This window comes from Desmodus rotundus, chromosome 3 (genome assembly GCF_022682495.2).
Source record: "Desmodus rotundus isolate HL8 chromosome 3, HLdesRot8A.1, whole genome shotgun sequence".
NCBI classification, from domain to species: Eukaryota; Metazoa; Chordata; class Mammalia; order Chiroptera; family Phyllostomidae; genus Desmodus; species Desmodus rotundus.
In genome coordinates, this window is record NC_071389.1 from 156,539,089 (window position 1) to 156,566,752 (window position 27,664).

Below are 27,664 nucleotides of genomic sequence, written 5' to 3' on the forward strand. Positions count from 1 at the left end.
GTTGTGAGGCTTGATGAAAGATAGAGAAAACACCTTTTCTTCTGAGATTGCTGACTGGCTCCCAGCCTGTTCTCTACCAAAGGCCATTTTTGTTATTCCCCATCACCCAAGGACTCAGGTTTTCAAAGATTTTGACTATTAATTTTCAGCTTTTATTTTAGTTGAAGTATAACTTATATGCAGTGCAACATTCAGATCTGAACTGTACTGTTTAATGAGTTTTGACTACAATTTAAATTTATGAATTCATTTTCCATTTTTATTACTCAAAGATACATGAAATTGCCAGTCAGAATCTAGGGTTGTCACATCGAATCAATGCAATCTAACTGAAAGGAAGGATACCTGACATTTTAGTTAGCTTGTTTGGCCTGTTTGAGGGCTTTTGAAATATGAAAAAGCAGGTCATAGATTTATATTATTACCTTCTAAGAGCCAGGTGACTCAAAGACCCCAGGGGGTAAACAGGCTTAGTCAGTTATTGGAAAAGATGGAGGAAGAACAGGACCATCATTAGCCTTAGGCCTAATACTTTCTCAGAACCGCTGACCTGGCTACCATGATTGATTCTCAGGAGCTGAGCTAGTAGAAGTATGATTTTATTTCTTCAGAATTAAAAAAAAAAAAACCAACCAGTAGTGATTCATAAAAACTTAAAAATTAAGTGAATGTGACTGGATATTTGGTGATATTAAGGAATTCTTGTTATTTTTTTGGTTTGACAGGGATATATATGGTGGTATTGTTTGAAAAAAGAGTTCTTCCTTTTTAGAGATATGTGAACTATTTACAAATGATAGGATACTGGGACCTGCTTTAACATAGTTCTATGTGATGGTGGAGGTAAAACTTCAACAAGATTGACTTGGCCCTGGCTAGTGTGGTTCAGTGTAGTTTGAGTGGCAGTCTGTGAACCAAAGGGTTGTCAGTTCGATTCCCAGTCAAGGCGCATGCCTGGGTTGTGTGCCAGGCCCCCAGTAGAGGGCATGCGAGAGGCAACCACACATTGATGTTTCTCTTCCTCTCTTTCTCCCTCCCTTTCCCCCTCCCTAAAAATAAATAAATAAAATCTTTAAAAAAAAATTGGCTTGAACTGATAATTGTTGAATTTGGTACATGGGGGGTTCAGTATTCTATTCTGTTCACATTTATATATGTTTAAAAGTTCCTATAATAAAAAAAATTTAAAGGGAGGAAAAAATAAAACTACGAATATATGGGTTTAGTATAACAGAAATCTTTCTACGTATGTTAAACAAAAGGGATTAAATACAAGGAATTAAGTGCCTATAAAATTGTTAGAAGAGATGACACAGCAGGTCTAGGCTGGGCCTCCAGGAATAATTACCGGAATACTACCATTCAACTGGCCCACTAAGGACACTGCTACTTGTGCCTCCATCAGGAAGCTGGGAAACCAGGAAGCTGGTTTCTCACTGTCTCAACTACAGGTTCCAGGAATATGTCACTTAAGCCAAATCTGATTATCTGAAATGCGTAGACACAATTGTTGGCTCCAGTGCTGTTTGCTTTACCTGCTAGAACTGGACCAGCCTAATGGATGCCTTTTCCCCAGCACCTTGCTCTCTGATTGGTGGAATCTAAATCATATTTAGAACCCAAGCTGTAAAGGAATCTGGGAAATGTATTTTTCAATTTTCCATCCTCTGTAGAACTGGACTATAAAGAAGTGGGAACAAATATGGAGCAAGCCAATCTACCACAAAGTATGTTGGCAATTGAAATTGTATTTTTGCTTATTTATCCCCGAAAGTAATTTTGGGCATTGTTTAAATTACAATACATTTTTTGGTTTGGTTTTCCCTCTACAATCTTTAAGGCAGCTTTTACCAAACTTATAAAGCCTATTATTACTCAAGAACTATCCACCTTGCTCCCCTTGCTCTAGCTAGGCTCATATAAGGCTGTTCTGTGTATATTTGGCCTCATCGTCTTTGCCTATACTGTTCTCAGCACAAGTATTGCCTTCCATATCCCCCAATCTAAATTGTACCTGTTTTTAGGCACTGTGCAGGGCCTAACACTTTATTATACCTTACCTGAGTTCTCAAGGCCCCATTTATTTTCCTTCCTATCCAGCTTCCCTTCCTCCTTTCCTTCTTGTATGTACAGATATATGTATGTCTCTGAAACCTTTCTGTACTTATTCCTTGTTCTGCCTCGTTCTGTTTCGTTCTATCATGCAAATGGTTTATGGTGTGTTATCACTTAATAAGGGATGGTCTTGCTTGTTTAAATAGACTATAAGCAGTATAAATCTAGACAGGTTTGTCTGCATATCCTTTCCTTTGCTACCTAACACCATGAAGAGCAGAGAATAAGTTTATGTATTTTACATTGTTAGTATTAATAAAATGTACCAATAAGCATACCAACATAATACTGCAATAAAGGATCAGAAATGCTCTGTGATGAGTAAACTCATTTGTAACCTAATATAAACATTGAGAGATAGTAATTATGGTTGTGATAACATCAAGATCTTCATGTGATGACCCTATTCGGCCTTTTAATTAATTGTATAGTCTGATGATTGCTTCAGTCTTCAGTGAAACTATAATTCTCTGTTTCTTGAACTGCACATGCACCTCCTGCTTCTGTGCTGTTGATTATGTTTTCTCCTCCCTAAGAAGTCTCAGCCCAGGCCTTGTCTCTGCCTATCAATCTCATGTTCACCAAGCAGTGTGACTACTATTACCAGCAGTGATAGGTTGGATGTCAGTTTATGGCACAAACAGTTCAGCAATCATTAGAAGTAATGGTATAGACCTGTGTACTGACATAACTCAGTATAGGAGACCGTATCTTTTTAAGTGAAAAATGTTTGGTATGCATATATCCTAAGAATCCTGAAACATCAATTCAAAAGAATACGTGCACCTCTGTGTTCATAGCAGCATTGTGTGCAATAGCCAAGATCTAGAAACAGCCCAAGTGCTCATCAGTAGATAAGTGGATAAAAAAATGTTGTACATTTACACAACGAAATACTAAGAACTCTTACCTTTTGCGACAGCATGGATGGACCTGGAGACTATTGTGCTAAGTGAAATAAGCCAGTCAGTGAAAGACAAATATCATATGATCTCACGTATAGATGGAATCTAGTGGACAAAATAAACTAACGAGCAAAAGAGAATCAGAGGCATAGAAACACAGAACAGATTGACAGCTGTCGGGGAGGGAGGAGGAGGGGACTGAATGAAAGAAGGTGAAGGGATTAGTCAAAGAACATATATGCGTGACCCATGGACACAGACAGTGGTGTGGGGATTGCCTGAGGGATTGTGGTGGGGGCTGGGTGGAGGGGGATGAAGGGGGAAAAGTTGGGAAAACTGTAATAACATAAATAATAAAATATAATTAAAAAATAAAAACTATAGTATGATTTCCATTTTTGGAAATGCATACATATTTTTAATTTGTACTCATTCTTTTCATTTAACAGATATTTATTGAGTGCCTGCTGTGTATCAGCTCTATATCTATGTGCATACAAAAACCCTGGAAGGTCATACTCCAATATATGTACACATAGTGATCGTCTCTGCTTGCTGAGATAACAGGTGACTTTTTTTCTTTTTACTTGTTTCCTCCTTCATTTACTTGTAATTTATAATTTTTCTACAAAACCTATAGTATTTATTAATAAACTAATAATATTTTTTAAAAACACTTTTTCAAAATCCTTACAATGTAATGCTACATAGAAAAAGTAGGTTAAAACAGTCTAAGATCCTACTCATAAATAAAATAGAAAGGAGGAGGGAATCTAGAGAGGAAGAAAGAACAAAAGAAAAGGGAGAAAAGAGGACATGAAAATCTAATAGTGGCCGTTTTGGCGTGGTGGAATTTCTTTTATAATAATGTCTGTTCTAAAGATTCTACAGTGAGGTGGTTTTAGTTTTATAATCAGAATTTTTTTTTCTTTTTCAAGATCCAGTCCACACATGACTTTTCTATGATGCTGCCTCAGATCCCTGAATTTGACTTTTTCTAAACTTTTTATATCCCTTCATCACACAGCACTCAGTAAATATATAAATTGAATGGATATTATTTTCTAAGTGTGGCCTCCACCTTAGTGACAGTTATCACTAACATTGTTAATTTTTTTCTATTTTCCAACTTTCATTTTTAAGAACAAGTTAGGTTTCAGATAGATGATTTCATAACAATTAAAATTTATTCTAAAAAATAAAAAAGAGGCCGTAACTGGTGTGGCTTAGTTGGCTGGAGTGTTATTCTATAGACCAAAAGGTCATGGTTCAATTCCCAGTCAGATTTGATTCCTGGTTGGGGGTGCATGCCAGGAGGCAACCAAGTTGATGTTTCTCTCTCACATCAATGTTTTTCTCCCTCTCTCTCCCCTCCTCTCTTTCTAAAAGCAATGAAAAAAAATGTCCTTGAGCGAGGATAATAAATAAATAAATAAATAAATAAATAAATAAATAAATAAAAAGGAGATTAGGACGTAACGCGTGGACAGAGGAAGGACCACGTGAGGACATAGTAAGGAGGCATCCTTCTGCAAGGCAAAGAGTGGGGCCTCAGAAGGAAGCTTGGACTTGATCTTGGACTTCTAGCATCTAGAACTGTGAAAAAGAATTTTTTCTTTAATCCAAAGGGAAAAAAAACATTCTATGTGATTAACTTAGTATTGGTATTTGCCTAGTACTGACATAATTTTAGTGGCCAGGACTTCCTGTATTCTTTTTATTCTTTTCCCTTTTTGTCCATTTTTTAAATGTCTAGTTTTATGTATATATATTTATATATGTGTGTGTTATTTGTATAAACACACACACATGCACTCACACATACACTGATAGGAGAGTTTAAAACCAAACAGTAGATTCCCAGTCTATTATTAGTCAACCTTTCCTCTCCTCAGAAAGCTTTGGTTTCGTGCACTATTTCCTACCAGTTTATGGAAGGAAAAGGACTTCTTAATGCAGATTGGAAATGCCATCACTGTATCAACTTTCTCCCAGCCCTGTGGTATCATTTCCATGGCCTCTGAGGAAGCCATGGAGGAGACAGCCAGTGTGTCAAGGCTCTTGGAAATTACCCCATGTAGTCCATTTGTGCAGCTTTCATCAAGGGGGCCAAGGGATAAGGTGGTGTTCAGCTGTTTTAACACATTTCAGCTCTCGCAAAGTAAAGACAGGGTGTAAACACTGCTACTGTGTGAAGGCACTAAAAGCAATTAGAGATGGCCCCTGTCCAGAACTACCACCCCGGCCAGAAGAACCAGCCTCAAGCTGCCAGGTTGGCTTTGGTCCAGGACTTCGTGGAGCCCACATCTCCCTGGCTTCCTGCTTCCCAGGAGAGGCTCTGCCCTGCAGGAGGGGTGATGCTCCTGGAGCCTGAGGCATTAGAAAGTACTTACGTTGTGGACCTTATATAGGATCCTGGAACGTGGGAGGTTTCATTTTAGATAGGAGACTGTGTGAATAAAAAGGAATAACGTGTGACCTGGTTGTGGGGAGGAAGAGAAGAAGAAAATTCCGGAAAAAGTATCATTGTAGGGTACTTTCTATGGGTCCTGAAAATATTATCAATTAGTAAAATGCTTCTTGACGTATACTAGGATGTTCAAATGGGCACATCACGTGGGCGTTTTGACTCTTAACTAGATTACAGTCATCTTAATGGAATTCAGGGTCAGAAAAAATATCAAAACGTCATCCAGTTACCATTGGAGGTGAAAAAAGATCTCATTGACATTATGCTTCAGTCCACGGTCCCCATCACCTCACTGAGACTCTCCCTGTGAGGCTCCTGCACATAGGGAGGGCTTACTTTTGAACTTGCATTTGCCACTCTTGCCACCTGCTTTTTGCTGTGTGATGCTATGTGTCTGAAATTTGTTCCCCTCCTTGTATACTACTGGGGACCCCCTCAGAAATTTAAATCACAGTCATCTACGTGGGGGAGAATGTGAACTCTGCATGTCTTTGTCTCTGATGAGGAAATACAGTTTTAGGCGGATTAACCCAAATCCCCTGAGTATGAATTTTTAATTCCCTAATTCCCTGACATAGAGTGATTTCATTGAAGAGATTGATTTAATCTCTTACAGTCGATGGATAAACTGTTTGCTAAATTTCAAAACACAGATTTGTCGTTTGCTACTTGGCCCCTGGGTTGGGTGGTTGATCCTTCATGATGCCATTTATGGCACATTTCCATTTCTATTCAACTGGGACAGCTAAATCAGAGGTGCTTTTGTGGCTCTGCGGTCTGTACCCAGCTATATGTGTGTCCTGTGAGGTATTAAAGTAATCAGCTTGGTTTCATTTTAAACACAGTGTTTTGTAAAAGGGTATCTATGTTGCCTGCCACTGACATGGTATTCCTATAAAATGTGAGCATAAAGATTATGGGACATGACTCATTTTTTAAAAAAGATTTTAGTTATTTATTTTAGAGAAAGGGGAAGGGAGGGAAAAAAAGAGGGTGAGAAACATCAATGTGGGAAAGAAACATCAATTGGTTGCCTCTAGCATGTGTCCCAACCAAGCACAGAACCCGATACCCAGGCATGTGCCCTGACTGGAATCGAACCAGTGACCTTTCACTTTGTGGGAGGACACCCAGCCCACTGAGCCACACCGGTCAGAGTGGAGCGACTCATTTTATAGTTAAAAATGGAGGGAGATTAATGAAAGGCATAAAATTTAGAGCCTTTATAACTTAATGTACAAAGATGGCTTTTAATGTATTGAGTAGCAAGATATAAAAGTTGCATTATTAGTAAATTAACTATTTGTTCATTTAAACTATTTTTAGTCAATGGTTATATTCATATGCTTAACTGTTTTTCATTGTGTTGTATTTTAGGGGTGTCAAGCTTATATTTTTGCTGCTATCCACTTGTAAATACGCTCAGAACAGGAGAATTTGGCAGAATTTTTTGACTACAGGGCCTTTTTAAACATGATGCATTTCAAAAGTGGACTCGAATTAACTGAGTTGCAGAACATGACAGTCCCCGAAGATGATAACGTCAGCAATGACTCCAACGATTTCACGGAAGTGGAAAATGGTCAGATAAATAGGTGAGTATTTTTCTACTAACACTTTCTATATACTAAAAGAAATGTCTCTAAAATATTCTGATTTTCAGTTATTCTCTTGAATTATTCATTACTGAAGTTAGCTCCATTTGAAGATGTAATTTGAATTTCTTATGTGACATCTGTTGGGCATAGTCTGCAATAGCAGATGAAACAAACAGGGAAGTAATGTATTCATTCTTTCAAATCTTTCAATTGAGTCTAATAAGAATGTGTAAATACGTTGGACCCCAACCAGCCCTAACTTTCCAAAAGCGCTGTGCTTTTGACTTGGACAGTCTGCTGGAATTTCGCGGCATCCCACATCTGCATGTGTACCACAGTCATCTGACCTCACCCACATGTTAACGAAGAAACGGTCAAAGTTGCAGTTGCTAATGTTCCCCTGGTAAAGCTGCAAATACATCATTACGAGCGTTGTTTACAACATGGAGTTTAAGTAATAATAACTATAGTTGAGACCACATGGCTCTGTGAGAAACTGCGGTAGAGAAATAGTACCTGAAACCAAAGGAAAAGAAAAGATACCATGAGAGAGAGGAGGTAGAGAGGCAGGTAGGCTGGCCCGGAAGCTCTTGGCCTCAGCATGTCTTTCCAGCTCTTTTGGGTTCTGTGTCTCTTATGTTACAAGAGTAGAGTCAAATGTCTTTACTTACTGTTTGTATTGATATGGAGCATTCTCTGAGCTACTGATTTCATGGCCAGCCCATGTGGATCCCTTAATAGGAAGGTCTCCAGCTTGGGAATTAGCAATGAGGCTTATTTGAAGCACGAGGCCTCCTTTTTAGGAGAAGAGAGTGGAGTATACAAGACTACTTGTTAGAAAAAGCAGTGATGCTACACTTTTTTGGGAGATGGGTCGTCAAAAAAAAAATTGGGGTAGAGGAAGATGAAAACATTGTATCACCTAACCAGGCATCTATCTTTGTAGGAAAACTTTCTGATAGTCTTTTCTGTATTCTGATAAAGCATATACATAAATAAATGAAAGTCCAGCATAAGACTTAGCTGCCATCACTTACATGTACTCAAAAATTTCAGCCCCGCCTTTCCTCGTTTTTCTCTTCCTTAACTGTTCTTAGGGTTTAAGTTCTCCAACCAGATACTTCCTCATTATAATTCAAGTACCATTTACTCTGTTGTGATATTTGTTCTTGTTGGACTCAAGTTTACTTCTTTTACCTTTTCTGAGTAATTATTAATAATAACTAACATTTCTTAACTGCCAGCTGTGTTTACATATATTGCCATTTATCCTTATAACATCGTGAAAAGTATTCTTTTGCAAATGAGGAAAATTTAAAATTTTGGTCTATGAATAAGGAAACTGAGCCTCAGAGGAATAGAATAACTTGCTCAAGGGCACACAAAGGTCCGTCTGAAATCTCTGTCTTTCGACTCTATCCTGCTGCCTCTGATTATAATGCTCAGGCATTTAGTGGGAAAGACAGTCTCTACTGGTCCTATTAACTCCACTAGTACTACTTTACGCTCTGTACTCCTGGAGTGTTCTGTAGTCGCTGCTGACCTCCACTTAACCGTGCCCAGGATTCCAAGCATTTCACAAGTAGGACGCTTTGGTGTTATAATGGAGCTTCATTCCAAAGCAATTCAAACCTTAAAATCTAAGTCATTTATAATACTCAGTTTAGAATCTGAACTTGATCTTTAAAAGTTTTACTTACTGAAAGTATTAAGTTTTTGAGTGGCTACCAGTTGCAGTAGGTGGAAGCAGCCCTTCTCACCCCTGACTCGGGGCCCTTGGGTCCCTCGCCCAGTGAGCTCACTTCCCTCTAGACTATGACTAAGGCAGTGAGCTGGTACAGCGGCTTTGCTCTTGGGTGTTGACCATTTGTTTTGCAGAATTTGGTTCCATACTTGCAAATAAAGTGTGATGCATTTATTGCTGCTTTTATCTTACCTCCCCTTTTTCACTGACACAGTTAATGAATTTCGCTTTATTTTGGGCTCTAGGACAAGTAAAATTAAGAGCAACATATTATGGCCTAAAGCTAAAAAGGTTACTAAAATCAGAAAAAAATCCACCAAGATTGCTGCAAAAGCTACACCTAAATACCTCTCATTCTTCTTGCAGCTTTCATGTTGATGGGAGGAAGGTGGGCCCAATTATATGCATCTAAGAGAACCATCCCCCCAAACAGTGAAATTTCATGTAAGAGTTCCTTTTTTTAAGGAAGCTAGAGAAAATGTTGAAAACAAATGTTGATCTCTGATTACCTGGCCATCTAGCTAATAGCTTTGCCAGGAAACCTCCCTTTAGGATACAATAAGAATCAATTTCTTTAAAGTTCAGGTAAAAATAGAGTAGAACCATTTGGGCATTAGGACACCTGCCCTTATTCCAGTTCAGTTTTATTTTATGCCCTGATTTTTGGGTTATAGTCATAGAAGTCTACCTGGAATAGCAAACGTTTCAAAATGTCCACTAGGCCAGTACTGCTTCCATTTTAATGTGCACATGAAACATTTGGAAACCATGTTAAAGTGCAGATACTTATGCGGTAGGTCTGGGATGGAACCTGCGATTCCAATTTCTACCAAGCTTCCAGGTAATGCCCATAGTGCTGGTCCACAAATCACACTTGGAGTAGCAAGCTCTAGACTCTTCCTCTAGATGTGAGCTCCTGGGGAGAAGGAATTATCTTAGGCATCTTTATCTCTCTTGTACCTGAAATGGTAGATATAGTGCCTGGTACAGAGTGGGCATTACAAAAATATTTGTTAAATGAGAGAGAAAAATAGAGACAGACAAAGGAGAGAGAGAGAGAGAGTGAGCGAGCAGTTACATGGTTTGAATTTAGACTTGTATTGAATCCTGGCTCTACCAGTAGGTTTTGTGTGACTTTGTGCTTTGACCTTCAGCTCCATTCTGAAGCTGAGACAGGGGTAGTAGTAATACCTGACTTCATGGGAATGCTGGGGAATATTAAATGTAATACTGTTTGTAGGCTCTGCAATCAGCCAGCTCAGGTTAAAATCCTGGCTCAGTGGTTTAGTTATTAGTAATGTTACTTTGGTCAAGTTACTTAATTTCTATAAAATGGAGCTAATAATATTACCAACCACATGCAACTGTAAAAGTAGATGAGAAAATCGTGTAAAGTACTTGGCACAGTACCTGGCAATAATAAGCCTTTTAGTATGAGATGAGTCTTTATCAATAAAAGTGCATCCTCTTCCTTTGGCTAGCACTTCTTTCTTGTCTACCCCAAGGAATAATAACATTGCTTTAGGTTTCAGATGATTGCTGATGTTACTATAAAGCTGTCAGAATATTAGTACATTCTCCCAGCTGAATCTAGGGAAATACTCACATATCTTAATATTTATTTACTGTTCTCATCTCTATGCATAGTTATTGTTGTCATGACCCAGGAGGCATCTAACTAAGTTTGAGAGTCCCTCATTAACATTTTTCTGAAAAGAATTTGGGGCAACTCTTGTCACTACATCCTGCATAAGCCCCCTTTTTTGGGGGTCCCTATATATCCTTCAGAGTTTATGTACTAAATTTATGTCACTGGAGAGGATCCTTGAAAACTTATCCCTTCTCTTCTTGTAATAATCTTTTTATACCTTAAAGAACAAGATTCAATCACTTCTTCCTATATTCAGTTTTGATGTCAGAAAATTCTTTCCTTACTTTAATAGCTCCTATTATAATTAAAGTTTGGATTTCTCCTATTTTCAGTAGAGTTTATTCACCAAGTAAGGCTTTGCTTACCTCTCAGCCTTCTCTTTAAATGCCTTCTATTTTTTTTTTCTTGTTCTCCAGTCTCTTTCCTCCTATTCTCTTTTCCTTTTTTTATAGAATATTAGAATTTCAGGGAACAAACTAGGAAAGGTCATCTAAGTTCAACCATTTATCTTTTTTGTTATGAATCTTAAAATGAAACACTATAATCTAGTAAGAATCCGATTGGTAGAGATTAAAGTAGGAAGATTATCTTTCTATTGTACAGTCCATCCTTGTTCAATTATTGTTGATGTTGATTTATTTTTGGTTTTAAATAACTGCTCTGTATTGCTCAGCCTTTTGTCACACTGCCTCAATATAACGCCTACCCCTTTTTAAGGCTTTGTCTGTTGAAGGTCACCATAACAGCCACTGCACTATTTTGTTTGGTTTTGTTCTCAGAACAACTAGCAACCTAATAGTTGATTGAATTCTTCTTTCTGGGTACAGACTGACCCAGTGAAAACTCTTTTTAAATAATACCTTTATCATCCTGAGACCACATGTCAAAGGCACCTTCTCCCACAGCCCATTTTTAATTGAATAAGAGAAATTTTAACTCAACCTCTTTGCCAGAGGTCAGTGCTTTTTAACAGAAAATTGCATTTTTGAAATGGTAAGATAACAGAAACTTGTGATAAGCTGCTTGACCTAGTTATTTTGAATGGACTTTTCCATGTCTGAAAAGGTTGGTTTTATTTTGTTAAAAAAAAAAAAAGTTTACAGAAATACAATGCAAAGATTTCAAGACTAAAGGGAAGAAAAAATTGAAATATAAAGAGAGTAAAGAGGATTTAGGTTCTTCATTGGTACTGAACTCTATTTCCCTGCAGCTTAAGCTACTCCCTAATTCCCAGATAGAAGATGCATATCTGTTTTATGAAGGGTTCATCTGAGTTGCTAATGCACAGGCAGATGCATTTAAGAAGGAACTGAGGGACTGAGAGCACTCTACATCCCCTCTGGATGTCACATGAGTTCAGCAGCACAGAGTCAGAAAACTCAGTTCAAAGCAGAGTACCAGAAGACTCAGGGAAGAAGAAGGTTGAATGGGCAGGAAGGCACTGGCTGAGAAGAGGAGAGAGGGTCTTCTGGGTGGAGAGTGGATTCCCAGTGCTGCCGTGGTTTTCAGTCTCTACTCTCAGCATGCCATGATCTTGTCTCGGTCCTCACCCCCTCTTGGGAAGATCATTTTGAGGGGCAGGAGGAGCTGAGCTTGGGACACTGAAGCAACATCAAATTCAGTAGTAGGTGGCATTGCAGGGTGAAGAATTTTTGTACTTGAAACTTTTTCAGTGGGGGAGCCAATGAAGATTTTTGGGAAAACTATTAAGTCTTGCTGCAGAAAGTGCACCAGAAGAGGCAGAGTCTGGGAGGCACTCGACACGCAATGCGTTTCAATGGTTACTCGTTCCAGCAGCTCTGTAAGTCAGGTTCATCGTCCTCATCCTGCAGAAGTTCTGCAGGAGAGAGCTGGCAGTATGCAGGGGCCTTATTCTTCATCCTCTTTCAATGTGCAGGGTTTGACTCTACTGAATATCTCTTGTGTTACTATGCCTGTATCCCTTTCTTTTCTGCCCACCAGTCTTCTGCCACCAATTCTGGAGAGTATGGCCAGGCCAGGGAACTTTCATCTGCCACAGGCAGTTTGTTGGTGTTTTGTTCAGTTTGTTTGAAAATGTTCAGGCTTTTCCCTTTATATAAAAACCATGGAAATTCTCTTTGGAAAAGAAGTCCCTCCACAAGAAAGGCAAATCAGGGACCTTCTGGATAAAGATTTGATAGACACGAATTGATTATTAAAATTAGCCTGCTTAAATACAGTCTTTCATTTAATGGCAATTTTACTTTGGCAACCAGTTTAATTTTGGTAAGTCCAGCACCCATGTTTCCTTGGGCTGCCTGTGTGAAAAGGAAGACTGCTTTTCCATGCCCCTCTCTGGCCAGATCTGTAAACCTCAATTCTGTAGAAGGATTATGGTAAGGGCAAAAGAAGGACCAAACACTGTACAAGTGCCAGATTGGTCTCCAAAGATACTGCTTGCATCAAGCCTTTCTCCTATAACACTGTTTCTTAGGCCTCTGGCTGTGAGTGTCCTCTGGCTAATCCCTTTCAATAATGGTTCTTCCTTCTCCAGATTCCTAATATCATCTTAGTTTCACACAGCCTGACATTCCTATTCTGGGGTTAGCTGGTGTGGTGGCTCCTGTTCCAGGAGACCATGGTTTTCTTCGCCTTCTGTTTGATCTTTCTTACTGACTGACCAGGTCCTAGGCAAAGGCAGATGCTGAAGGGAATAAACTGCAGCTGGTGCTGCTTACACCAGGCGATGATCTCAGAGGAAGTATGTATGTAGTAGGTGTATTGCCTGTATTTGGTTTACCTTGGCAAAATAATGCAGACTTGGAGAAGTAATGCCAGGGAGAAGCCAGACCCCTGTGATTAAAGATGAAAAAGATAGGTAAATAAAGCCAAAATTAATGATGTCTACTTTTCATTGAAAATGGTTTATTATGAAACATAGCTATACTCAAAAAAGCATGACAATATAATGTGCAGTTTAAAGATGTATATTTCTTTAGAATAGTTCAGTTCAAGTGGCTTTATTAACATTTATTAGTGAAAAGCTTACTGTGATTAGTTCTTACTAAGACCAATTAATTAAATTTCCAGAAGAGCTAAAAGGCTAACCTAATGTGTTTTACTAATCCATGCAAAATTTGTCAACAAATGGGACTTATTTTTTTAATGGTGAATATTTTAAAAATTAGAAATTTAGGCCATAATTTTCTGATACTAATTCGGAATATGATTCTTAGAGTATTCTGAATTCCTTCTATATATCTGCAGATAGTTTACTCCAGTTAGCCTGTCTGAATCTTACGTATCCCAACTCTAGTCCCACTCCCCTGGAGGAATGATTAACGTCTGTTGCTCTTATTCTGTGCCTGGAGCTGTACTGAAAATTTAATTCTCCCAATAACACCATGAAATAATATAATAGTGTTACTCTAATTTCACAGAGGAAACTGAGTTAGCATACCCAGGCCCTCATTGCGAGTAAGGATTCGAACTCACATTCAAAATCCCATGCTTTTCTTAAAGCCCTAGCTCTGCCCCTAACCATGGACCAATGTCCTGCCTTCTCCCACCACAATTTCATCTTCTGAACTCCTACAGCTTAGTGTCTGCATCTTCTATTACATGCCCTGACGTCTCTCTCATCACCTCGTCTAGTGACGTGCATATAACCGGAGCTGAAGGAATATTTGATGGGGAAAGAGTGGTTTCCTTTTTTGCAGGGGAGACAGAATTCCTCTTTAATAACTTTGTACTCCAGGAATGTGAGCTCAGAAGGAATCCTGCCTCTGGTATTCTTTTACCTGACAGCTTTATAGTATTTTTGGCATTATCTAATTTTTAGTTAGAGAAAAATCTACATAAAAGTTAATATAAATTGCATATACTGTTTTAATATATTAGTATTAAAGTGTTTTGAAATTAAATTGGTAACTTTTCCTGTGTTATATGTTCTGTTAAGTAATGAATCCCTTAGATGTAATGTTAAGCTTCAAATCATTACCATGAAGTTAAATGTATTATACATGTCTTTACAGCAAATTTATTTCTGATCGTGAAAGTAGAAGAAGTCTCACAAACAGCCATTTGGAAAAAAAGAAATGTGATGAATATGTAAGTATCATAATAAGTTTGCTTATTTTTTTAACCACATAAATTGGGACGGGTGTGTTTAATTCATGTAGCATAGTATCAAAGGCAGCTATCTGTATTCACCAGGATATTCCTCAGGTCCTATGTATTGTCTCTGGAAACCCACTGAAAAAATAACCAGACCACGAAGGAAGGATTTCTTGAATTTCATTTGTGTTGGTTTCTAATAGTGCTTTCCAGGCTTTGGTGTGATGAACAGACTTGGGGACTATTTCGCTTAGTGTGAATGTTTGTCTCTTTATTCAGATTCCAGGAACAACCTCCTTAGGCATGTCTGTTTTCAACCTAAGCAACGCCATTATGGGCAGTGGGATTTTGGGACTCGCCTTTGCCCTGGCAAACACCGGAATCCTACTTTTTCTGTGAGTGTTGACATTGCAGTGTTTTCCATTTTAAACTGTATTTTCTGTATGTATATTTCTGTTCAAACATAGAAGAAATTAGAAATATCTCTAACTATTTTTAATTTCTTTTATCTTTTTACTAATGTGGCTAAGTTACCAGTACATATTTTATATTGTTTAAGTGATTTTGCAAGATGCACCTAATGTTTCTAAGAAAGTGAAAGGAGAAAATCTTAATAAAAAACATCAAACTGGCGTTTATTAAAAAGGATTAAAAGATTTAAAAATAGCATTTTTTTGTATGTTCGAACTCTTTACCTGTCACTTTAAACCTCAGCTAAATGGTCAAAATATTAAGAGGTATTTCATCCAACCAGTCACCACTCTGGTATTTGGATTGCTATGAGACATGTGCTATATCCAAAAGCTATTACAAATTTGTTTGTAATAAATATTCAAGAAGCATAGAAGTTGCCAGTGTTTGAAAGATGAGAAACTAGCATGTACTGTTCCTCTGAGATTCAGTGAAAAGAAAATGGGCAGTTTTCTTTTAAAATAAGCTCATCTCAAACTGTTGAGTGGAACTTCGTGCCAATGTACAGAGGGCTTATTTTCAGTTGGAACAAGCTGAAGACAGATCCTAGGATTTCTACCAGGAAAATTCGCATCTAGCCTGATTCTCACCCTCTCAAACCTCAAGGGAGTATCAATGGTGCTTTGCCTGAGGAGGCATGGAAGAAATTCTCTTCTCCCAGGAGTTGCCTTTTCTCCCTAGACTACACTCAGGCTCTTAATTGGCCTTGCTCAGTAGTCCTCATTGTCGGATCATTTTGATGGGAGCAGCATTTCCTTGGTTGCAGTGACCAAAAAGGCTACTAATTCTAAAAATGGTGTGTATTCCTTCAGAAAGACTTAGAGAATTGTGATGGAAGTGCATTGCCTCCCATCCCATTACTCAGGGATCAGAAATGCCCATTAACGCTGCTTCTTATTGGTCCAGAGCACTAGGGATTAACAGTCTCACTTTTGTGTGTAAACCCACGAGATGTGTCCTTCCTGGAATTAAAACAACTCTGTGTAGTGAATTCAATGCATTTTCTCCCTTATGGTCAACCCAACTCAGTAGTAAACCCAGCTGTAGCTTCCTCTCTTTCTTGTAGAGTAGATATATGTGGACTTTCCTTTTATGTATGTGTTGAGCCAAGTGCCAGGTTTCAGGGAAAAATCACTGAGTTGGACAAAAATATTTCTATTGTGATTTTTTTGTGTGTTTGAAACTCGGACCCACGAGGACAGCTGCACTTCTGATTTTCAGGGCACCGACACGAAACACCTGACTTCTAGTCCCAACTCCTCTTCTAAATGCCTCTGTAGCCTTAAGCAAGTTAGCCACTCTGAACTTCGATTTCCTGCTCCTTAAAACAAGGAAATTACACTAGAAAAATCTCAGAACCCTGCCAACCTCCAGAACCCTATGGTTCTATGACTATTTTTAGTCATTCCAAAGCTAGAAATATGTTCAGTTCGGAAGTGTGTTTTACATTGATTTCTCTTTTTTTAGTTATTGTAATATGTCAAGTAGTTATGTGTTAACACAGGGTAGAGTCAACTCTTGTAGCTCTCACTTTGTGCCAGGCACTACTCTATTTTATCTCTATTTTATGCTGAATCCTTACAGGTCTGGGGGAGAGGCACTATTGGTAGTTCCCTGATTCACAGATACGAGAGACAGAGAGAGTAACTATTGTTTTGAAATCTTTATTTGTCACTACTCTGGGAATTCCCTTCACCTCTCTTCTCTGCTAGACCCCTCGCTCCCTGTGTTCCATTCGCTCCCTGTGTTCCATTCGTCCTCTTTCTGTATTTACTTCCTTGCTTTCGTTGTTGAGAAGGGATAAATAGAAATAAAATTTTTGAGGGCTTCATGCCTGAAAAATGTTTTTATTCTACCTTTTGCCTTTGATTGGTAGTTTGGTTGGATATAGAAACTCTAGACTGGCACTAATTTTCCTTCGGAATTTTGAAGGTATTGCTTCACTGCTTTCTAGGTTTTCTGTTGTGAAGTCCTGTATGCTTCTGATTCCTGATGTTTCAAATGTAGCCAGGGTTTTGTTTTTTGTATTTTTTGTTTTGTTTTGTTGTTTTTCTGGAAACTTGTGAAACGTCTTTGGTCCCAGTGTTGTGCAGTTTCACTACGTGTCTTGATGGAGCTTGTTTCACCGAGTCGGGCAGATCGTGCATTCTTTTCTTTTAGAAATTCGTGGTCTTCAGTCTGGGACATGTTCTCACATTATTGAGTTGATGAATTCCTTCTTCTTTGTCTTTTCACTCTTTCTGAAACTGTTAATGAGATTTTGGACAAGTTCTCTAATTTTTTATTCTTCTCTTTATATTCATTTCTATCATTTTTCACTGTGTCTTCTGGGACATGTCCTCAATTTTTTCCTTAAATGTTTACTGAATGTTTTATTTCTGTCCTTGTTTATTTACAGGAGTTTTTAAAAATTCTTTAAATTTTTAACATTATTTTGTTTCTGTTTTATGATTTCATTGCCTTCTAATGATACTTTTCTTTGTTATAGAAAATTTCAAACATACAATAAAGATACTATTATAAAAGATGCCCATGTTTCCTTCATGGAACATGCTTGTTCAGTCACTCTCCTCACCCAGGCTGTCTTGAAGCAAATCCCAGCTATTACATACTTCCCTCAAAATTATTTCAGTATATTTCTCTAAAATTAAGGACTGTTAAAACAACTGTATGTCATACCTGAAAAATTAACAAGTTTCTTATTATCATCAAATATCCAACCAATATTTACATTGCTCTGATTATCTCCTTTTTAAAAAAAGTTGTTCAAATCAATACTCAAATATGTCCACATAGTGCAATTGGTTGATATGTGTTTTAAGTGTCTTTTAATCTATAGGTTCCCCCTTTTCTCTCCCTGCTCCCTTTTTTCCCCATGCAGCTTATTTGTTGAAGAAACTGGGCCATTTGTCATACAGAGTTTTCAACAATTTGAATTCTGCTGATTGTATTCCAGTGGTGCAAATTGATACTTTTGTTTGTTTTGGACTCTTTCATTTTAGAATCTTTCCTCAGATGTCAGGTGGTCCTTCTTTGTCTGCTCTATTCAAGAATGGGGAGGGCAGACAAAGTTAATTTGAGCCTGGTACACATTAGTGGGGCTTGTTGGCTTCACCTGAGGTGCTATTAATGGCTCTTTAATTGGGGAGCCACCAATGTCCGTTTCTCTTTGGCTGCTCAGATCACCCAGAGATCTTCCAGTCACCTGCTTGGAAGGTCCGGGCACTGCTGCCATCTTTCTGAGAAACAGGCGGAAGAAAAGGGGTGGGGGGGCTCTCTCAGCATGCATGTGTTCACCCAGTCCTAGTTTTCACTAAAACTCCCCCACAAGTTGTGCTGAGTCCCTCACCCAGAGACTTGTACTTTATACTTTCCAGAGAATGCATCTTGAGAGTATAAGAATCTTTTGCCAGGATGGGAGAGGTGCAGTCACTCAGCTTCATGGAGTAGGTGCCTGGTCTGGGGAATCCAGCTATTTCTTAAAAGCAGCTCAACAGACCCTCTTTATTTTAGCCCTTCCATTGTTTTCTACTTCCAGTAATGCCACCAGGCCTTTTGGGAACTCTGGTATAAATTGGATTAGTCTTGGCTTTCTCCACTGCCAATTTAAGACTCAGCTCTGCTACTTTCCAGCTTTTGAAATTTTGTTATCGTTGTCTCATGTTCTTACTATCCCAGTGGTTTTGTACTGTAAAAAAAAAAAAATCCCTCTACTGGGATATCAGGAGAGAGCAGGAGTAAATTTTTCTATTCAATCTATGATTCCTGGAATTCAGTTGATTTTTAATTATACTGGTTCAGGGATAATCTCTTATCTCATGACTCCAAAGTTTCTGATTGAAAGCAAAGAATTGGATAAACTTGACATTTATAGTTGTAGGACGATTTTGCATGGATACACAACTATTATAGATTGTTTGGTTATTTTCAAGATGCTTGAATAGCAAGCACAACACACTGAATCTTCAGGTTGAAGCTCATGAAGGTAGTTGTATATAAGGACCCAAACTTCTCAGTTTTTCATAAAACATAGAACTCTCCTCGCTCAGAACAAGGACTCACTCTGTGTGTTGTAAAACCAGCTGCTCCCACAGCTGCTCAAAGCCAAGGAGCAGTTGGCAGCATCAAGATACTTCAGCTGGTACAGGGCCCTGTTCCAGACCCCTGTTGGCCAACACGGAGGAGGACTGCAAGCCTGCCCAGGCTTCTTTAGAAAAGCAGCTGCGACGGCTCCTCTGTGTCTCCCTGAGGCTGGGTGTGTGCTCTTCACGGGGCTCGTCTGGAAACTTGCTGGCGTGATTTCTTTTTCTCGGATGAGTTTGGGCCTCATTTTTTTTGACCTAACCATAATGGCTGTCATCCCCCTTTAACACACATCTGATTCAATTAGGGCAGGTTCAGGGAGTTCTGCCCTATTGTAAGAGTGCTGTGAGGTTTTGTGTTTTCCTGAATCCTGAGGCCTTATAATTCTATCTGAGGAACAGGAGGTATGGTCGGGGAATCTCAGCTTACAACCATTCTGAGGGTCTGTGTTCTCTGTTGGAAACACAGAGGGGCTGTATCCTGAAGCAGCAGTGCAGGGACGTGCTGAGGCCCAAGTTCTTCATGGTAAAGTGCACCGGTTGGATGGAGTTGTCCTAAGGGCAGCGTCCAAGGAAATGGCAGTGGGTTCTGGGGAAACCTCCTTCCACTGTAACTTCGTTTTCTACTGTTCATCTTTTTACACAGCTTTTGTGTAATTCCATGAAAGCAACAGTAGGGATTGGCATGAAAAGTAAACATTGGCGTGGAAGAATGATGGGTTTGGCTTTATTTTACATTACTATCTCCCTCACCCCAGCCCAACACAGAAAAGTTACATTTTCTAAAGATTTCTACAAAAGGCATGCATTTTATAGAAAATGAATGTCTTTAGAACATATCATCTCCTCATAGTGCTGGGTAAATCAGAGATTTATGGCACCATACAGAATTTGATAAAGCAACAAGTGCTTTATATTTTCCCATAACTTTTTAACATGTATTATTATTTATTGTTATTTTAATAATGTAGCCCTTAAGTTTAAAACTATGAAAAAGGAAAATGTAATTCATTACACTTTTGAGAGCTCAAAAGATATAGTTTATTGTAAACACTGAGTTTGTGAACAGTCTGTTTGAAATGGTAATTGTAAAATAACATCTGTATAAAACAATAGTTTAAATTTTATTTTGGTTGATTATACTCCCAGACTTTTGTGGGTCTTGTTTTCCATTTTCTGTCTCACTTGGGTCATGTTTGTGACACTGAAGAAGATAATGTATCTAAAAGCACATTTGGAAAAGTGGCATGTAAGAAGACATTTATTAATTAGTATTAACCCCATAGGGCTGCTATGTATGAGAAGTTAATGAGTGTGTGCATGTACGTGTGTGAGAGAGAGAGTGAGCACACCAGTATATGGTAACACTATATAGTAAATGCTTGTTAAAGTATTAGTGAGGTAGCCACTATAATGGTTAGAATTTATAGAACAGTAACTATACAGGGTGGGGCAAAAGCAGGTTTACAGTTGTGAGTACATGAAACACAGAGTTTATTCTTGTCTGTTAGCTCTTGTGTTATTTTCCACATGAACAACCGTAAACCCACTTTTTCCCCTCCCTGTGTACGTCCTATTACCTAATTTAGCCCCCACCAACAGCACTGTGAATACCGGTGCCATTTCACAGACGGAGTAACTGAGGCTTGACAGCGACTTAGAAGGTAGGGGCGCCAGGGCTCCCCCCCCCCCCCCCCCCCCGGGCTCTCCTGACTCTGGACTCTGTGATCTGAAACACCCTTCCTTTTAGTGACGGCTTCTTCGGAGGCCAGGCTTGTGTTACTAGTGTACACCATGAGGGAAATTAAATTCGCATCGATGGGAACTTGCAAGCTGATACTTCGCTTTTAAATCGCCTCGTAAAATCAGTCCGGACTCCTGAGTTACATGTTACCACTGCCCCACCGAGAGCGCTCGCCTTCGCGGTCATGAAGGGAGTGTGCCGCACCGGGCGGGCCAGGCCGCAGACGGCGCTCTGCTCCCGGTCCGGTCCGGTCCAGGCCCCGGCGTGCCTGCGGTGCGCTGCCAGCCAGCAACCCTTCTGAGCCCCTGCACACCTGTCGCAGCCGTGCCTGATGTCCTGTGCGCGATGCAAGATTCCCACTGCCTTCAGGAGCTTCAGTTCCTCTTAAGGGTTTAACTAAACTTTCTGTGTTTAAGAATTAAAAACCAAGTTATACCAAAGTCAGATAATACCAAGTCCTGCTATTATTTGGTAATATATGGGAATTAGTTCAATAACCATAGTGGTTTCATAACCTAGAATATTTAAAAGAATAAAATAGACTGATATGTACTAGTCCGGAAAAATTTCCCAGGACTATTATTATGTAAAAACACACTGACTATTGGGCGTGGTGAGCACGAGTGAGATCGTGTGCGTGCGTGTATATGCTCGGGCTTGGGAAGGGCTCACGAGAAAACTGTTGGCGGTGGTTACTCTTGGAGAGCGACTCAGGCTCTGGGGACCGAGTGGGAGTGGAAAGTTTATAGTCTTTAAATTACCTTTTCTAACCATGTGCTTTTATGGAAAGAAACTACTGAAAACACCTGTTTTTTAGAGAACTTAAAACCAGTGCAATGAGACTTTTTCCTTTTCCTCTTACCTACAGCACACTCGAGGGGAAAAATATTTTCAGTGCAGATATTTGGAGCAGGAGAGCTAGAATGAGAATTGGTGCTGTGCCAACCTCTTCCAAACTATTTTCAGCCTTGTCTGCCTTCAGATTGCCTCCGCATCAGCCACACTTGACCTCCCTCTTTTCTGTAGAGGCCTGCACGGCGCCTCTCACCTTTGCCTTTCCCCCACTCCTCTCCCACGCTATGGGCATGGATGTGCATTCCTGTGGCACAGCCTGCTGGTCCTGTAATGCCCAGGTCAGAAACTGTCTCCCAGAATGTCTCTCTGATTCTTCAAGATGGAAAGCATTATTTAGACATAAGTTTTCCCTTCCCTATCAAATTCTGAGCCCTACCAAGGCAGGATTAGTGTCTAATTCTTCCACATTCAATCCGTGCCTGTCCCCCAACAAGATCTAAAACAGTGCTTGCCTGTGCTTGATTCTCAAGAATGTTTCACTCAAATAAATGAATGAGTGAATGAATAAATAAGTAAGAATTAGATTTTGCAAGACCTTTAAAAACAAGGGTTTGGGGCAAAACAATGGCTCTCGTAGTTGCTGCAAACTTATTAAAGGAAAATAAAATTAACTGAAAGGCTTGGTTCACCCTCAAATTTTAAGTAGACTATGAAGATGTAATGATAATAATCACAAGGTTACCGAAGTTACTTTGCTTTGTTTGAAAATTCAAACTAGTTCAGAGTCTGTTAAGAAAGACTATTCAAAGTTAGTATTGCATGGCTAAAAGGGCATCTGTAGTTAAATGGATATTTGCACCAAGGATAATAGTTGTCATTGTCACTTAACAGCAATTGCCTTCACTTTGTCGATTGTTTGCTTCAATTGTAGGCGAATTCTCTCTCTCTGAATATTTACATTTTCATTATCGTTCCACCAAAAAGGTGCAACCTTGTGTTGTCCATAATTATAGTGTTTATAAAACAAACCAGTAAATAGCCATGCTAGTAGTAAAGGTCTCATGAAAGGGTAAAAAATAAGGGTCTCGGCAAACTAAGACCAGACTGTCAGATGCCTTCTCGCTTTAGAGGTAGTGTTTTCGAGTTGAGCCTGCATTAGGGAGAGACAGCAATGGAATTGGAACATAGACTCAGCCACACGTTGCCCTGAGTCCCGGTCATGTCTTACAGGTATGTGTTGCAGAAATAAATTTCTCACTGTCAGGTTTGTGTTCTTACATAACTGTATCTACACAGCTCTCTGAAGTCGCTGCATCTTTCTACATCTTCCACAGCAAATTCCACTAATGTGGCGTGAAATTGCAGCGTCCCTTTGCAAGTACGTGTTCCTGAGCGGTCGTGGCTTTATTACTTTACATATATTACAAAGAGTTAGGTCACACCCACCAAGATGATGATGCTGCTCTTAGCTGTGACAAAGATGGTTTGTGTGATATTTCTCAAGTTATTCCTTTAAATGTTACATTGCCTTTTCTGTGCACTCCTAAGCCAGAAGTTCTTTGCCTTCCAAGGAAAAACCAAATTGGATCTTGTGATATAAAAGCGGGGCAAAAGAGGAAGTCAATAAGGAAACCCTGCTCTTCCGGATGATCCTAGGAGGTCTGTGGGTATAGTTATATTTGTCTTCTGTCTTGTCAGTCAGTTACTTGTTTTTAAAATTCTTTGAGTTATAGTCACTGCTCCTTAGAAATGATCTGAAGAGAAAATTGTCCTTTGGCTGGCAGCAAAAATCATGGGCATCAGAGTCTCTTGTCTGGGAATAATAATACTGGAAGGGGGGAGACAGCACACTCAGCCTTGCCAACATTTGAAATACATGAAAAAAGGACAGTGTGGTGCCCTGGACTCTGTTGAAATGCATTGGATTAAGAAGCTCTTCAAAACCAGGGAAATAGGGAAGTGGTGAGTGTCGTGCCAAAAATGAGTGCCTACTTTGTAAACAGAAAGAGTTGGCAGCCGTAGCAGATGGGTCCCACTCATAGTTTTTAAAAGTTGAGCAGTAATGCTTAGTTGGTGAGTCATCTAAGATTGTCTGATAAGGGCTTCCAAGAAGTCAATTCTCTCCGCCCCAGAGAGGTGTGTGGTGTGTGTCTGCTCACGCTCGTTTAAGAGAGGTTCCCGGAACTCAAGCCTGTCAATGTTGAGTTGCATCCAGTCCATTTTGGGGCATTTCTTAGCCTGCAAGAAGCAACCAACTATACTAAGGTTTTAATAGTATTATTCATCTCCATGATACACAGAAAAATGCCTTTCCATTCACTGTCCTGGGTTAGAGTGGGCCAGGTGTGTGTCATCAGCACAATAGGTCAGTAGAGTTCAGAGTTTGGATTTTCAAGGTTAACTTGAACTTTTGGTACGGAGTGGTAGTTGGTTCAGTAGACTGGGAAAACTGCCCCTGTGTGAGCCAGTTTTGCTTTGTTCTGTGGCCACAGGCTTCACCTTACATGGTTATCATCCATCTACATCTGTATCAGCAAACTGCAGCCTACAGATCAAAGCTACTTGCAGCCTCGTTTTGTATGGCTTGCCCGCAGAGAATGGCTTTTACTTTTTTAAAGATTAAAAAAAAGAAGATAGTTATAAAGCATACATTGTATCATGGGATCTCTATAGCAACTGTATTTATCATCATTGTTTTATACATAAAGAAAGTAAGATTCACAGAGGCTGAGTAATAGCCTCTGGAGGACACCACCCTGCAGTGGGAGGGGGGAGGGAGGACAACAAGCCCATGGAGTGTTCTGCACTCTCCCATCTCTCCTTAAATGTGCACCGTTACCGTAGACACAGTAGGAAAGTATGAATGAAGCCCCAAATCCATCATTCTTAATGGAACCGAAGTCCAAAACACTCACCGAGTATAGCACATTCCTTTATTTAATGGTTGTGTGGAATTTTTCTGTCACTGAAGAGTTACATGTTTACAGTATGATAAAAGGGGCATCATTTTGAAAGGTAAGGTCTACGTTTGCAGAGAAGGGAAATCAGTCAATCCCTGTGGAATGGAAGAGGAGGAGGGAGCTCATGTTAAGAGTTATAAATGGAGCACCCACAAAACCACAGGCCTCTACCAACGACTCTAGGCAAAAACAGGAAGTGGTGGGGCATGTGGCTGTGTTTCTTGCTGGTACACCTTCCTCATTTAGACTCAAGTCTCCTCCTAACTTGTTTAACCTCACAAAGTACCCCCTAAACTGACAAATTCTATTTCTGTTTGCATACCTCTTTAGAATACTTCTTTCTTTTTAGGATTTTGTTAGAAACTATTTGATTTGGTCATCAGCAATACATATTTCCTTCTCTAGACAAAACAAAATACTTAACCAACAGTGAGGCTATTTTAAGAGCGGGTCTGCACCAAAGAATTTGGGTTTACCTACAAGGAAAAATGTAGAAGGAACAGTACAGACAATTGACTACCACCTGTTCCCTGCCCAACCTTTTAAAACCATCTCTTTTGTTCCCTAGTTCAATCTGTAAATATTACAAGTAATCACATGCTATCAGATCCTAGTGTGCTAGTCCGCTGACCCTCCGAATGGCGCAATTTAATCAGGATTTAGTGACTAAGAAGTCCACTTTGGACTGAATGATCATACGTTTCTGCTCCTTTTCATAAGTATTTTGTGAACTCTTCAGATGAAATAGGGGCTGTATTAATGAGCTTGGGACTTAACCCCCCCCACTAAAGGTTTGGAATAATAATACTATCCTTTGAAAGGCTGTTTATATTTTTTGTTTCAATACTTTTATTATAAAAGTAAGATAATCATTGAAGACTTTTTTTGAAAATGAATAAAATACATACAATAAGATATAAAGAAACATTCAAAGTCTAACTGAAAAGACGAGCTCTGTTAACATTTTGATGTATTTTATTCTTTTTCTTTTTCATCTGGGGCTTAGGTCTAGCCTTTTATACTATCATTCCCGCACATCCTGTGCACACAGGCCTTTGGCGGACAGCGTAGTGCAGCGGTAAGGACTCTGGAGTCCGACTACCAGGGCTTGAGGGCTCTGAGGGTATGTGACCTTAGAGAAAATATTTACGCTCTCTGAACTTCAGTTTTCTTATCTGTAAAATAGGTAGTAACTGGACTGCTCATAAGCGAAGTATTTTTTAAAGTGCTTGGTAGGGGCCTAACATAATCACTATCCCTAAATTTAACTTTAGTAATGATCAGGAAAGTGTTTATGGATTATATTGAATCCCCATTAAAGTAAATAAAGCTCTAGGAAGTACATTTGTATATAAAAGAGAATTTTGAATTTTTAAAACTATTTAAAATTTTCACATGACTTAGGGACCCAGGACACACCTTATCTCCCTCCACCCCTTCCGCTTGAGCTCTCATTAAATAAACAATTCTCTCTCCGTGTCGCCTTTCCTCTCCACGTAAACCTCCCACCAGCATGGCTGCCCTGGGCCAGGAGCCACGTGGCACCACGCTGCCTCTGCAGTTACCCTGCTTCTGACCACAACCTCTTCTACTCCCGAGATCCTGCCTTGGAAACTCCCACTCTGCCTGTCCTTGAATGTCATTGAGAACCCCTGGTCTGTGTTTCCTTCCCTGTTCAGCTTGGATGTCATGGTCACTCAAACCCCTCTCTTGCCCACACCCTACATTTCCTTTCTCCAGTGGCTCTCTGTCACACTAGCCTGGGAAACCCCTGAATCTGATCATTCTCTGTTGGGTTCTCCAGGACTCCCAGAGCTACTTTCATCCGCAGCTAGTGTGCTGTGCTCTCTTCAGCAGTGTTTTTAAACCTTCACTACGCCAGACAGCTGTTTCCCTTAGGAAAAGTTGGAGGTGGAATGGAAGAGCAGGGAGAGTTAGCGGTAATAAAAGATGAATGAAGAAGTGCAGGAGCAGGAAGACACATTGGAAATGTAGAAGGAAGGTAAGAGGTAGGAGAGAATTGGGGAGAGGCCAGCAACAGGGGGAAGGACTGGAGAAAGATGGTTGGCCAGTAAACAATATGCTTTCTACAGTTTATCCAATTCCCTTGTACTGAAGTTTGAAATTTTCTTGCAAATGTTTTGCCTTAACCAGCATAGATAACCCTGAGTTCTGGAGTGAGGGCCTGAAGATCAGTGGGAGATGCTGCTAGAGAAAAGCAGGACTAGCGATAAAGACTGCTTTCTTCCAGTGTGGGGAGTTTTTATGTGGACTTTCTGCTGACCTACTTGAGGGTGGTAAAAGTCTTATACTTTTAACCAGGTTTAGATGAGGACGAAATTATATAGTGTGATGAGCCTCATATCCCTTTAGGAAGGATAGAGACATAGCTGGGAGAAGAGGGGTGTGGAGTTGAAAATAATGCAAAAATACATACGTTGGTGCAGCAAGTAATGCCCCGGTGCCCTGAGGAAGCCGACCATAGAATAGATGAGACCCTGCTTCCACACTGAGGGCTGGTCAGTGTCTCACAGGAATGACAAAAATTCAGCTGTAAATGCGCAGCTGCAGGGTCCATGTTTCAGGTAATCGCGCTGTAATGCTGGCATGGCCCCCTCCGGCAGACAGTGTGGCAGGTGATTTGGTGCTAATTTAGTGGTTGTGAGAATCAGAAACTCTGAGGTGTATACACCACAGGGCCAGAGCTCACAGCTTTAAAATCCTTGCTGCCCCAAGTGTGGTGTGTGGACCAGCAGCCTCAGCTTTCCTGGGGAGCTTGTTAGACATGCGGAAGCTCAGGTCCCACCCTAGACCTACTGAATTAGAATCTGCATTTTAACAAGGCCCTAACATAATTCATATATACACATTAAAGCCTGAGAAGAGCTGCTAACCTTTGGCAGAGTCATGCTGGGGAGGGTTGGTAAGGGTTCAGTATTTTGAGACGCATGGCGCCTGGAAGAGGTGAAGGCACTCACCGTGTGGCAGCCCCACACACACCTGCCTGAGCTATTTCTGGGTCCGCACCAGTGACTGCTGCCTCACCCCCACC

The 27,664-nt window shown here is 39.8% G+C and overlaps 1 protein-coding gene across 3 annotated transcripts in view; it reads left to right on the forward strand.

Moving 5' to 3' along the window:
- Nucleotides 1–27,664, forward strand: part of SLC38A1 (solute carrier family 38 member 1) — a 68,553-nt gene that overhangs the window by 17,513 nt on the left and 23,376 nt on the right. For all 3 annotated transcript variants that reach the window (XM_024575445.4, XM_024575442.4, XM_024575444.4), the window contains exons 2-5: nt 3,470–3,587; nt 6,868–7,085; nt 14,479–14,554; nt 14,840–14,955. In XM_024575445.4, the coding sequence (XP_024431213.1) occupies nt 6,964–7,085; nt 14,479–14,554; nt 14,840–14,955 (314 nt within the window). In that variant the 5' untranslated portion in view covers nt 3,470–3,587; nt 6,868–6,963. The remainder of the gene's footprint in view (nt 1–3,469; nt 3,588–6,867; nt 7,086–14,478; nt 14,555–14,839; nt 14,956–27,664) is intronic.